At 41.4% G+C, this 14,712-nt stretch overlaps 1 protein-coding gene across 1 annotated transcript; it reads right to left on the bottom strand.

Annotated features, from left to right (window-relative positions):
• Positions 1 to 742: 742 nt before the first annotated feature.
• LOC106024146 (aerolysin-like protein) lies at positions 743 to 2,467 on the bottom strand. The gene is made up of 2 exons (XM_034288829.1): positions 1,954 to 2,467; positions 743 to 1,335 (listed from the first exon to the last, which is right to left on the bottom strand). The coding sequence occupies exons 1-2, from the start codon at positions 2,434 to 2,436 to the stop codon at positions 865 to 867; spliced, it is 954 nt and encodes a 317-aa protein (XP_034144720.1). The 5' UTR covers positions 2,437 to 2,467; the 3' UTR covers positions 743 to 864.
• Positions 2,468 to 14,712: the final 12,245 nt, after the last annotated feature.

The raw sequence follows: 14,712 nt of genomic DNA, 5'->3' as shown, positions 1-14,712 counted from the left end.
AAAACTTATGGATCTCAGAAGTTCCATCATCAGAGTAAAGCGTACACCCTATTCAGACAAGTTTCCATTATAGTCTATGTTAAATTTCCTTATCTATCCAGAACTAGCTTGGTTAACTTAGCTTAGCCAAATCATAAATGGTATGATCTAATCTATTCCACCATAAAAATGTTAGATCTTATTTCAAACAAACAACTTTAATCAAATCCTAAAAACGGAAGATTCTTAACAGAAACCATAACAGATGCCAATGCTCTGTTATAACCATGCAAACAGATATATATATTTTTTAATGTAACTCCTTTTAAGTACCAAAATTGGGACGGACCAATTTTATGTGAAGAAAAATATCTAGTCAGAAGAGAACTTTGTCAATGGCAAGACAGAGGGGGCAGACGCGGGGCCGTCACCCCCTTTCGCACCTGCCAGCCACGTGCCTGCCACCCAGTACCCCAGGGGTTACTCCACCCAGCACCCCAGGGGTTACTCCACCCAGCACACCAGGGGTTACTCCACCCAGCGCACCAGGGGTTACTCCACCCAGCACACCAGGGGTTACTCCACCCAGCACACCAGGGGTTACCACTGTGTGAAGGAAGCACACCATACTGTGCTTGCTAAACCTCACCAACTTATTTTCAATAAAAGGGTTAAAACCTGCAACAATGTTTCCAGACCTATTTTTATATTTTGTTTTATTTTTAAGTTCTAGGGAGAGACATGGAATCACAAACAGGTTTATAATGATGATTTATTTATCTGTGACAGTCATTCAATCAGCAAGTTCACTGGACTCTGCATTAGCAATCAAATCAATCTTTTGCAATCAATATGAAACTATGCACAGTAAGATGTTAATACATCTTAATTTACATTCATAACTTTATCAGACTCAGTGGTCTTTATATTCACTGAAGTGTAAGTCACACCATTGTAGTTCCCGGTAGATGGGAAGACCAGCTCGCTACCATTCAGGCATGTGACTTTCACTACAGCTGAGTAGGCGAGGTCGATGACTGCTCGTCCCACTGACATCTCAACAGACACGGTCTTCCCTGGAGGGATCTTCACAGTGGCGGTATCTGCTTCTGTTATGCTCTCCTCATTGGATATTGAGGAGGACTGCTCGTGTCCCACGGTCAAGCTCCACCCAGTAGACACCTCAGCCAGATCTGGGATCCCTGCTTGAACAGACACACTGAGGGTGGACTCAATCTTATTGGTGGTGGTCCAGGAGGATTTCTTGGTCACGGTCCTGCTGTACTGAATGGTCTGATCTTGAGGCGCAGTGGTGTTGTTGTGATAAGACACCGATTTGATATATTCTTTTTTTACCTAAAATAAACAAACACCCCCACACACACACAGACTAAAAATTATTCTTCAGTATTAATTAAGAATCAGTCCAACATTAAAAAACAGATATATTTCTGTGTGCTATCTTGTGTATGTTTTTTGTGTTGACTCATATCAAAGTATAGTGTTTATTCAGTAGACAGGACACGACAAGTTTTCCTGTATGGAATGCAAAGTGGGCCAACAAGCATTTTACTGGAACAAGTATTTCTTTATTCACCTTGAATAAGCAAGAGAAAGAGGATCATTGTAATGCTGAATAGCGTCTGTAGTTGCTGTTCACAAATTAAATTGTCCCCAAAACACATAGGAGATTAATCTGCTCTTTGAAATATGGGTATAACATTGTCAGAAATACTGAAAGAAAAGGAAAAATTCTTGTCAATTTCTGTCATGGACACAACCCCCATAATGCCTCATTTTCAATACAGACATTTCTATCAGAGTTGACACTTATGGACTATGAGAACAGATGCTTTTCATGCATGAAATTGATCCCATTACAGTTGCTTTTCTGAGTGAATAAAGAAACACATTTATTTGAAAGGTATTGGCCCACTGATCCTGCCATATTCTGACTGTCAGAGCTGCACTCACCTGAGGTGTGAACATGGCCAGGTTAGGATAGCGCATGTCGGTTAGCACAGACGTCCTGATGGGGCTGATGAAGAGGAAGCCCATGCAGTCGATGTCAGAGCCACAATTTCCCTGCAGCCCCAGACAGACCCCAGACCCCACGTCGATGGAGTACTCAGTCTTCAGGGGCCAGCTATTCATATGCTGAAAGAACTCCCGGCCCTTACTGGTCCAGAACCTGATGCCACCCAGACGCGTGCCGGCACCGTTCCCCCACAGGGAAAGCTTGGTGATGCGCTCACCAAGGCTGAACTCAAACTCACTGAAAGTGTTTGCATCTCCAAAGGTCTTCACACGCCCGTCTGTCAGCTCTGCCCGCACTGCTTTGATCTGCCAGCCACCCACTGCCACTCCAATCTTCTTGAGGGTGGCACCATTGTCCCTTCCAGTGAGTTCAAATGAACCTCCACCTTGTCCACCGATGAGATACAGTAAAGTTGCCATGTTGGGTAACCTGAAACAGAAATGTTCATCATACATTTATGTATCCTCTTATTCCACCCAAAAAGATTCAGATTGTTTTTTTTTACATTAAAATAAATAAAGAACTACCCTCATGAGCAACGAGACAGGAACATTTATTAATTGTGTGATACAACATCACTTTTTTCTTTATAAATTATTTGATATATTACTATTTGTGCCACATAAGGCACAATAAACATTCTGTCAGATGCTTTATAAAAAGACCCACATTTAGGCACTATGATTTATGTAACGTTATCTCAAACCTTTCAATGTTGTCATTCATCCAGTAATATAAAACCATACAGCTAATATATTGTTACCAAGCAAATATTGAGATGGCTGGGTTGGATATAACTGCTGGTATACCATAACAGAATATAATCCTTTCACACTCAGGCTGCGCAATCATCTCAGCCCATCAGTGATGGTGTCATTAAGTCTACACTGTTTTCACACATCCAATCTAAGGTCTACAAGATCAAATTCAATCTAGTTTTAGCAAGATGGTATGAAATATAACAACCATCAAGCACAAAACTAAAGTTGGAAAAAAGACTTTTTACTGCAACACTAGAGCATCAACAATAGAGGGATTGTCAGTGAACCGTTAAAAACGCAGCAATCTGAATTGCAGGACTCTGAATACTCACCTTTCAACATGAAACAAGCAAACCAAGAGAGCAGTGTCAAATTGGATTCTCTAGTGCAGAGGTCCTTCAGTAGATGTGGTTTTTAAGTGGAAGCACACACCTATTTATACAGATAAAGAGGGTTGGAGGTGAATGTGAGCCACACCTTTTTAGGACAAAACACTTTGTTTCTCCAACCTTATTTGGTTTGCAGTTCTATTTTCCTCTTTGTCCACTGGGGGGCAGATGTTATGTGAATAACATTTCAGTCAAGTTTGCACCCATCCACAAAGATTCATGATGAAGTTATTATGACATTATTTACATAAACGTACATTGAAAGAACTCCTCAACAGCAGCTGCATGTTTTCACTCATGTATTTCTGAACAAAGATATGCTCATGTAGCATAAATGGAAATAGGTGGAAATTAATTATATAGGTTCTCTTTAGTGTCATTACCTCAGGAATAAAAATTGGCTCCACCTGGTTCATTAACGAACTTTCACACAATTACCATATGTCCAGTCCCATTCACAGTCTTATACACAATTACCATATGTCCAGTCCCATTCACAGCCTTATACACAATTACCATATGTCCAGTCCCATTCACAGGCTTATACACAATTACCATATGTCCAGTTCCATTCACAGTCTTATGCACAATTAAAATATTTCCAGTTGCATTCACAGGCTTAGACACAATGACCATATGTCCAGTCCCATTCACTGTCTTATACACAATTACCACATGTCCAGTCCAATTCACAGTCTTATACACAATTACCACATGTCCAGTCCCATTCACAGCTTTATACACAATTACCATATGTCCAGTCCCATTCACAGCCTTATACACAATTACCATATGTCCAGTCCCATTCACAGCCTTATACACAATTACCATATGTCCAGTCCCATTCACAGTCTTATACACAATTACCATATGTCCAGTTCCATTCACAGTCTTATATACAATTGCCATATGTCCAGTCCCATTCACAGCCTTATACACAATTACCATATTTCCAGTCCCATTCACAGCCTTATACAGAATTACCATATGTCCAGTCCCATTCACTGTCTTATACACAATTACCACATGTCCAGTCCAATTCACAGTCTTATACACAATTACCACATGTCCAGTCCCATTCACAGCTTTATACACAATTACCATATGTCCAGTCCCATTCACAGCCTTATACACAATTACCATATGTCCAGTCCCATTCACAGCCTTATACACAATTACCATATGTCCAGTCCCATTCACAGTCTTATACACAATTACCACATGTCCAGTCCAATTCACAGTCTTATACACAATTACCACATGTCCAGTCCCATTCACAGTCTTATACACAATTACCATATGTCCAGTCCCATTCACAGTCTTATACACAATTACCATATGTCCAGTCCCATTCACAGTCTTATACACAATTACCATATGTCCAGTCCCATTCACAGCCTTATACACAATTACCATATGTCCAGTCCCATTCACAGCCTTATTGTCACGTCCTGGCTGTGGCCCTAGCCATCTCTGCGCTGGGCTTAGGGCATAGCCAGGACAGGACAGGAGGTGGCATCTAGCCACCTCTAATCCTCTTTGGTCTCCCCAATTGGGGGCAGGTGCTGATCATTGCCTCCAATTGGAGACCCTATTTAAGTTCATGGTGTTGGCCAAGCCAATGTGGTTCATTTTGGTTTTGTCCTGTTTTAGACGACCCAGGTCACTGGTTGCTGCTTTTTGTTTGTTTGAATCCTTCTTTATTAAAACATGGATTATTTAAATTACCTTTACTCTGCGCCTGTGTCCTTCTCCCACCACAACCGTGACACTTATACACAATTACCACACGTCCAGTCCCATTCACAGTCTTATACACAATTAAAATATTTCCAGTCCCACTCACAGTCTTATACAGAATTACCATATGTCCTGTCCCATTCACAGTCTTATACACAATTATCTTATGTCCAGCCCCATTCAGAGCCTTATACACAATTACCACATGTCCAGTCCCATTCCGAGCCTTATACATGTACAACCCCGTTTCCAAAAATGTTGGGACACTGCATGAAATGCAAATAAACACAGAATGCATTGAAGTGCCAATCATTTAGTGCCATGTTAACCATTGTGTTGCATCACCTCTTCATTTAACAAAACTCTGTAAGTGCTTTGGAACTGGGGAGACTAATTTCTGTAGTTTTGAAAGTGAAATACGTTCCCCTTCTTGCTTGATATTAAGCTGCTCAACAGTTCGGGGTCTCTTTCGGGGTCTTTGTCGTATTTTTCACTTCATATTACACCAAAGGTTTTCAATGGGTGACAGGTCTGGACTGCAGGCAGACCAGTTAAGCCCCTGGACTCTTTTACGACCAAGTCATGCTGTTGTAATACATGCAGAATGTGGTTTGTCAATGTCTGGCTGAAACAAGCAAGGACTTCCCAGAAACAGACGTCACCTGGATGGAAACATATGTTGCTACACAACCTGTCTGTATTGTTCAGCATTAATGGTGTCTTCATAGATCATTCAATTCACCCATGTCATGTGCACTAATTCACCCTGATACCATCACAGATGCTTGGCTTTTGAACTGTGTGATGATAACAAGCCAGATGGTCCCTCTCCTCTTTAGCCCAGAGGATGGAAGCCCATGATTCCCAAAAGAATTAAACATTTTAATTTGTCAGACCACAGTAAAGTTTTCCACTTCGCCACAATCCATCTTGAATGAGCTTGGGTACAGAGAAGGCAATGGTGGTTCTAGATTTTGTTTATATATGGTTTCTTCTTTGCATAAAAGAGTTTTAATTTGAATATGTGGATTCAGCGACGTACTGTGTTCACAGACAATGGTTTTGGAAGTGTTCCTGAGCCCAGTGATTTCCACTACAGTGATTTCCACTACAGAATTGTGTCTTTTTCTAATGCAGTGTCTGTTTCTGTGGGCTCAAAGATCACGGCCATCCAATTTTGGGTTGTAAATACATTTCACACACATAAAGCATTTTAATGTTAAATGTAATGTTCATGTTAAAACATTTTATCATGTATAGGTGAAGTGTGCTTGTATTCTCAACTTGTGTTGCTTCAGTCTCTGCAGCCATTCCTTCCTCTGCTTCTGTGTGGCGTCTGACTTTCCTGAAACCCAAAACTCCGCTTTCTAAAACAAAACTATGCTACATTTTCTGGCAATGTTTTATGATTTTATTTAACTGACTTCAAATGCGGCTCATCACTTTGAAGGAACTGAAAACTGTCAATTCTTTGTTAATTTAAATATTAAAATACTCTTTATTATTTACTATAGCCATTTTTATAAAATGTATTAATTTCTGCTCTACCCTACAACCTGTGTCTGCTCATATGCTATATTTGGAATGTTAATGTGTTACATATGTATATCTTGGGTCTAAATACAGGACCAAAGGTCATGCCTTTATCACCCTAGTTTGACATATGAGTTAGAATACTCTGTGTTATGGTATGAAACCAGGAAGCATAGATTGAAATGTGTCCCTAGTTGACAAGGGGGACCTGTTGAATCAGGTGAGCTAGTTTAGGGCAGAAACTATACTGTGAGAGGGCTGGGAGGGCCCCATGAGAGGTTTGGGAACCACGTAACTAGACAATTGTGCATGAACCAGGTATCAACCCCTGACTGGTGTATACAGTATTTTAAATTGTAAATGTTTTTGTTCAAAAAAAGTCTTAGCAGCTTGTTTACCAGGGACTAGGATTTTAGCTAGGTAAGAGAGTTAGGCTGATAATTGTTTAGGTCTGTGGAGTGTGCACAGTGGCAAGAGAAAACACCCTAGTAGGGTCGAACCTTAGAACAGGGACAACCAGGTGGCGTATGGGCAATGGCAGCAGAAGTCATCAAGTAGCATGTTGATCTGCAACTCAACCAGGAGGACAGGGCCTAATGTATTCCTGAAGTCCAAGTCCAAGTCCAATGTCCATTTAAACAGCACACCAGAATGTTAGAGACAGCATTTATACGTGGCTTCTAAATACATGGCATTCATGAGTAGCTTCTTTGGTAATAAGACAGGACATACTGCAGGGTTCAACCTTAACACTGGCAGAAAATGTGACATTTTTGCATTTATATTGAAAATATGACTGATCATGTCTTTTATTGAAGGATAGTGATCAGTAGTAAATGTAGGGTATATTATGTCACTTTGGTGGGCGGGGCTTCAAGATTTATTTTACAGGTGGGCGGGACATCTGGTTTGCAGGGTGGGACTTCCGGTGTGATGTATGGATTCCTGTATGACGTGTTTTAGGGCGGGACTTCCTGTATGACGTGTGTTAGGGTGGGAGTTCTGGAATGACGTACAGTGGGGAGAACAAGTATTTGATACACTGCCGATTTTGCAGGTTTTCCTACTTACAAAGCATGTAGAGGTCTGTACATTTTATCATAGGTACACTTCAACTATGAGAGACAGATTCTAAAACAAAAATCCAGAAAATTACATTGTATGATTTTTCAATAATTAATTAGCATTTTATTGCAGGACATAAGTATTTGATCACCTACCAACCAGTTAGAATTCCGGCTCTCACAGACCTGTTAGTTTTTCTTTAAGATGCCCTCCTGTTCTCCACATATATTAACTGCACCTGTTTCAACTCATGACCTGTATAAAAGACACCTGTCCACACACTCACTCAAACAGACTCCAACATCTCCACAATGGGCAAGACCAGAGAGCTGTGTAAGGACATCAGGGATAAAATTGTAGACCTGCACAAGGCTGGGGTGGGATACAGGACAATAGGCAAGCAGCTTGGTAAGAATACAACAACTGTTGGTGCAATTATTTGAAAATGGAAGAAGTTCAAGATGATGGTCTGGGGCTCCATGCAAGATCTCACCTCGTGGGGCATCAATGATAATCAAGAAGGTGAGGGATCAGCCCAGAACTACACGGCAGGACCTGGTCCATGACCAGAAGAGAGCTGGGACCACAGTCTCAAAGGAAACCCTTAGTAACACACTACGCCAAAATGGATTAAAATCCTGCAGCGCATGCCAGGTCCCCCTGCTCATGCCAGCGCATGTCCAGGCCAATCTGAAGTTTGCCAATGACCATATGGATGATCCAGAGGAGGAATGGGAGAATATCATGTGGTCTGATGAGACAAAAATAAATACATTTTTGGTCTAAGCTCCACTCATTGTGTTTGGAGGAAGAAGAAGGATAAGTACAACCCCAAGAACACCATCCCAACCGTAAAGCATGGAGGTGTAAACATCATTCTTTGGGGATGCTTTTCTGCAAAGGGGACAGGACGACTGCACCGTATTGAGGGGAGGATGGATGGGGCCATGTATTGCGAGATCTTGACCAACAACCTCCTTCCCTCAGTAAGTGCATTGAAGATGGGTCGTGGCTGGGTCTTCCAGCATGACAACGACCCGAAACACACAGCCAGGGCAACTAAGGAGTGGCTCCGTAAGAAGCATCTCAAGTTCCTGGAGTGCCCCTGCCAGTCTCCAGACCTGAACCCAATAGAAAATCTTTGGAGGGAGCTGATAGTCTGTATTGTCCAGCGACAGCCCCGAAACCGAAAGGATCTGGAGAAGGTCTGTATGGAGGATGGGCCAAAATCCTTGATGCAGTGTGTGCAAACCTGGTCAAGAACTACAGGAAACGTATGATCTTTGTAATTGCAAAAAAAGGTTTCTGTACCAAATATTAAGTTCTGCTTTTCTGATGTATCAAATACTTATGTCATGCAATAAAATGCAAATTAATTACTTAAAAATCATACAATGTGATTTTCTGGATTCTTGTTTTAGATTCCGTCACTCACAGTTGAAGTGTACCTATGATTGAATTTTCAGACTTTTACATGCTTTGTAAGTGGAAAAACCTGCAAAATTGGCAGTGTATCAAATACTTGTTCTCCCGACTGTATGCATGTCCGGTGACTTTGTAATTTATTATTACATTGATGTGTCCATTTTTGATGTTTTACAATGACTGATAAGCACCTCGGACGAGTGTTAAACATTTGTGAGATGTTTGATGTTTAACAATGGGCGTCTTAGGGTTCCAGGATCTTAAATTCCAAGGAAATAAATAAATGTTATATTAGTGGCAAAATGTTTGGCATTTAACAAATGGGGCGCCATATGTTCAGCAATGCCCCTGGCATTTTATGTTCCGATAAGTGCTACAACAGATGTCCTACACCTGGTGGGTGTTAACCTTTCATGTTTTATGAGATGATTGTTGTGGTCTGTGTATTTAAAGTATTATTTTCTCTCCTGACCCGGCCGCTGCGGCGCCTTCCTCTCCGGTCCCGGCCGTTCTGCCTCCCCGGCCTGTCCCGGCCGCACCGCCTGCTCCTGACCCTCTCCCGGCTCCTGAACCTCTCCCGGCTCCTGAACCTCTCCCGGCTCCTGAACCTCCGCCGGCTCTCCCGTCTCTTGCTCCTCCGCCAGCTCCTGACCCTCCGTAGACTCCTGAACCTCCGCTGGTTCTCCCGGCTCCGCCGGCTCTCCCATCTCCTGAACCTCCGCCAGCTCCCCCGACTTCTGACCCTCTTTCGACTCCTGACATTGTGCTTGTGTGCCTGTCATATTTTGTGTCTTCCTGAACTCCCGAACTCCTGAACTCCTGAACATTATTAAAAAAGAAACTCAAACTTCTGCGCCTGCCTCCGTCTCCATTTCTAAAAACGTGACAAGGGGTCAACAAGGCCCATAGTGAACAGAATATCATCCCCACTTTGAAGCATGGTGGTGGCTCACTGATGTTTTGGGGTGTGTGAGCTCTAAAGGCACAGGGAATCTTGTAAAAATGTATGGCAAGATGAATGCAGAGTGTTAGAAAATACTGAAAGACAATTAGCATTCTTCCGAATGAAAGCTGCGAATTGTGCGCTCTTGGACTACAGCACAACAATGACCATAAGCACAAGGCCAAGTTGACCCTCCAGTGGTTACAGCAGAAAAAGGTGAAGGTTCTGGAGTGGCCATCACAGTCTCCTGACCTTAATATCATCGAGCCACTCTGGGGAGATCTCAAACATGCGGTTCATGCACGATGACCAAAGACTTTGCATGACCTGGAGGCATTTTGCCAAGACAAATGTTCAGCTATATCACCCGTATACAATATATGTAATACACAGTATTAAGAACTAAGGATATGCAGATTTGGAAAAGGGGTCAGTTCATTATTGTTTTTGTTGCCATATTTTGTTTCATGATATTGCCATTCTGTAATGACCTACAGTTGAATGTGAATCCCATAAGAAATAAAAGACATGTTTTGCCTGCGCACTGTTTTTTTTACAGTTACATATATTACCAATTCTCAAAGGGTATGCAAACTTGTAGCACAAAGGCTGGTACTGATATCTGTTCCAGTGGGTTTTGTCTTTCCTTTCTTAGACACTGGACTATTACTGGGAGTGGAGTGAGTTGTCAGTGAATCCTCCTCTTCCATTACCTCACCTTGCATATTTTCACCCCATTTAGCAAAACTGTTGTCGACACTTGCAGGGCAGTCTGTTGTGATGATAGCGTCTGTTACACTGCTAGCCATACGTGGGATGTCACCTTGAGGAATAGCTCTACTTTTTCTCTTACCCATATCCATGGTTACAGGTCCCTGACTGGTTACAGGTTGTGTTAGCCTTCCGTATTACAATAAAAAATATATGAACATTGTAAAATACAATGCTGTTAACATGCAATTCTCTGAAGAGCCAGAGGACTACAGTGGCAGCGTGACAGCACGGAACAGCGCCATCTTGGCCACAACTCATGCAACAGTTTCAAACCACTTCTCGTTCTGTGACGATGACGTAAATTAAAAAATATTGCAGTTTTACATCAATCAATCAATCAAATGTATTTATAAAGCCCTTTTTACAACAGCCGGACTGTATACAAGGTTTGTGATTATACCATACTATATACAGGGTTTGTGATTATACCATACTATCTACAGGGTTAGTAATTATACCGTATTATATACAGGGATAGTAATTATACCATATTAACCATACTATATACAGGGTTAGTAATTATACCATATTAACCACATAATATACAGGGTTGGTAATTTTACCATATTAACCATACTATATAAAGGGTTAGTAATTATACCATACTATATACAGGGTTTGTGATTATACCATACTATATACAGGGTTAGTAATTATACCATACTATATACAGGGTTTGTGATTATACCATACTATATACAGGGTTAGTAATTATACCATACTATATACAGGGTTTGTGATTATACCATACTATATACAGGGTTTGTGATTATACCATACTATCTACAGGGTTAGTAATTATACCGTATTATATACAGGGCTAGTAATTATACCATATTAACCATACTATATACAGGGTTAGTAATTATACCATATTAACCATACTATATACAGGGTTAGTGATTATACCATATTAACCATACTATATACAGGGTTAGTAATTATACCATATTAACCATGCTATATACAGGGTTAGTAATTATACCATATTAACCATACTATATACAGGGTTAGTGATTATACCATACTATATACCGGGTTAGTAATTATACTATACTACATACAGGGTTAGTAATTATACCTTTCTAACATCTGTATAAAGTTGATAGATAATGGGCATGAAAAGTAACAGAATTAAGCTTGACACAATGTATGAGAGTACTAAATTTCTTTGTACTAAATGAGCTTTGGGTCATGACCGAAAGGACAAGATCCCGGATACAGGCGGCCGAAATGAGCTTTCTCCGCAGGGTGGCTGGGCGATCCCTTAGAGATAGGGTGAGAAGCTCGGTCACCCGGGAGGAGCTCAGAGTAGAGCCGCTGCTCCTCCACATCGAGAGGGGTCAGCTGAGGTGGCTTGGGCATCTGTTTCGGATGCCTCCGGGAACGCCTTCCTGGGAGGAGACCCCGGGGAAGACCTAGGACACGCTGGAGGGACTATGTCTCCCGGCTGGCCTGGGAACGCCTCGGTGTCCCCCCGGAAGAGCTGGAGGAAGTGTCTGGGGAGAGGGAAGTCTGGGCATCCCTGCTTAGACTGCTGCCCCCGCGACTCGGCCCCGGATAAGCGGAAGAAGATGGATGGATTGTTTTACAGTCTTTTTGGGGAGTCCAGTCGACGTACAGTAGTCAACCCTACTGGAGTTAAAAGCATGGATGAGCTTCTCTTGGTCTTTTTGGGACACCAAGCCTTTGATTCTGGCTATCAAAAGGCCAAGATTACACAATTGATCCCTGGTTTTAAGGGCTTGAGAATCCAGCTCTTTACTAATACTTGTTCTTTTATTTTCTTATGTTCTTTTAGTAGAAGCTTTAAGATGTCAAACTGTTTCTTCTAGGGATTTTTGATCAATTGTATTAAAATGTGACATAATAACCAAGTTATGTCTTGGTGGTCGTGGTGACGGTACAGAGTCCTTGTTAGACTGTGTAGTTCTTATAGTTTTTTCACTAAAGAAACACGCAAATTCATTACATTTCACAGTGGACATGATTTCTGATGCTCTCTGCTTTATTGGGTTTGTAAGCTTGTCGACCATGACAAATAGAGTGTGGGTATTGTTGATATTCTTGTTTATCATTCCCGATAAATGTTGCTGTCTGGCCCTGCGTAACTCATTGTTGAAGCTACCAAGGCTTTGTATATGGATGTCATAGTGAATTTGAAATTTAGTTTTCCTCCACTTACCTTCCGCTTTCCTACATTCTCTTTTCAGGGCGCTTACCATCAGGGTGGTTCTCCATGGTGTTTTCTGTTTGCTCATAGTTTTCTTTACCTTTACCGGTGCAACACGATCCATGACATTCGAATATTTTGGCATTAAAACTATCCAGGAGTACATCAACTGACTTAGCACTTATTGTTGGAGAGATAGCTATGGCTTCCATAAAGGTAGGGTTAGAGGGTTTGGGTTTATTTTTATGTTCTTTGCTTTGGTTCCGTCCAGCCCATTTTCCCTGAATTACCGTTGTGTTAATTAAATAGTCCGGTGAACGGTAGTCCTGCCTCTGTCGTCCATCCTCGCACCCACGACCCCATACCCATTCTGGCAAGTCCTAGGGCGCTTTACGTGTAGACATCATAGACATCATATATAAAGGCTAGACGTCTCAAGGCGCAGTCACTTCCGGCATCACCGGTGGCCATCTTGTCACAGGCAGGCTTCCTGTCGGGCTCTGTGGTACCTGATGTAAGGTGAGTGATCAGCACTAACACAAATACTCTTATTTCGCTGAAACCTTGATGGATTTACAAACGGTTTGGTTTCTTACAAAGGTTATTAACGAGGCTATAATTCTGAATGCTTGAAAATGTTGAAATTGCAGCTTTTCTTTTCTAAAAACGTCTAAATCATGCAGCATAGTTGCATCACCGCTACTTGCGCAAGTTATCAAGGCAGATATCACAAACGAGCTGTTCGATTATAGAGGTTTTACTTACACCAATAACGATTTTATGACAAGTAATCTTTTGTCAGAATTACAATATTTGTGGATGTGGTTGTAGTTATTTGCTGGCTAATAACAATAAGCTTTGAGTGGGACCTATGGCAGCTAACGTTACACTTTAGCTGCTAACCAGCAAAGTTGCACATGCTTTTCAATCCGGTTGGTTCCTGTGCTGCTTGAAGGACAGCGATATGTCCTGACCTACAGGTTCAGCCAGGACCACTTGGAGCTTCTCTTCAACTCCATCAGAGTATCTGGTAGGGTTCATAATTTATATTTACCAGCTGCAACACTAAGTGACACAGTGTCAGCAAATGCTTGTATTGTTTTCCGTTTGTTGGTCCATATGTTTTTTTTACTTTTGGTAACATGTTTTCTGAAGACATACACCCTAAGACATACACAATACCTGGAAGTGTCACAAACCATTTTGAGTATTTAGAAAAATGCCAGTGTTTGACTATTTGTTTGCAGAACTTATCATCACTGATACAGTCTGAATTGTATGATAATGTCATTCAACCTATTTTATGTGGAAAGATCATTCAGGGGTGGCTAGTTCTAATTAGTCTTTTTTTGTAAAAATGTTTTAAGCATAAAACATTTTAAAGCATGTATTGAATATCTGTGTACTATACTCGTATCTTTTTTATTCATTTATTATTTTTACAAGCCTGTCAGCTGTAGATGTGTCCTCTGCTGCAGGAGGAGAAGATCTTCCATCCCCGTTTGCTGACATTCCTGCTCTAGTAAATGATCACAACTACCTTCCCGTCCACTTCGATGGTCTTGTGGACAACGCTGTCATGTACATTTCAGGTGAAGGCTTTTACTGGGGAAAAACAATCTCACGATTGTCCAAAAAGAGAAGTGTTCCCTTAATTTCCCCATGCTTATTAATTATTATTGTTATAAGTTATGATATTACTAACTAAAATTTCAGGATTTGTTGTGCGACAGGCTCTGAAGAAGCTGTCGTGTGATGTCTGCCGTGCCAGCCTGGTGACAGATCCTGCATCTGCCATCAAGGACCAGAGCTGCCATCTGCTGACTTTAAAAAACAATTGAGGTCTGGTGATTCCATCAGAGGGAACCGTGAGGGTCGTCAGGGCAGCAGAG

This window comes from Esox lucius, chromosome 20 (genome assembly GCF_011004845.1).
Source record: "Esox lucius isolate fEsoLuc1 chromosome 20, fEsoLuc1.pri, whole genome shotgun sequence".
Classification (NCBI taxonomy): Eukaryota; Metazoa; Chordata; class Actinopteri; order Esociformes; family Esocidae; genus Esox; species Esox lucius.
Note: the sequence above shows the minus strand (reverse complement) of the source record. Positions and strands in the feature narration are given on the sequence as shown.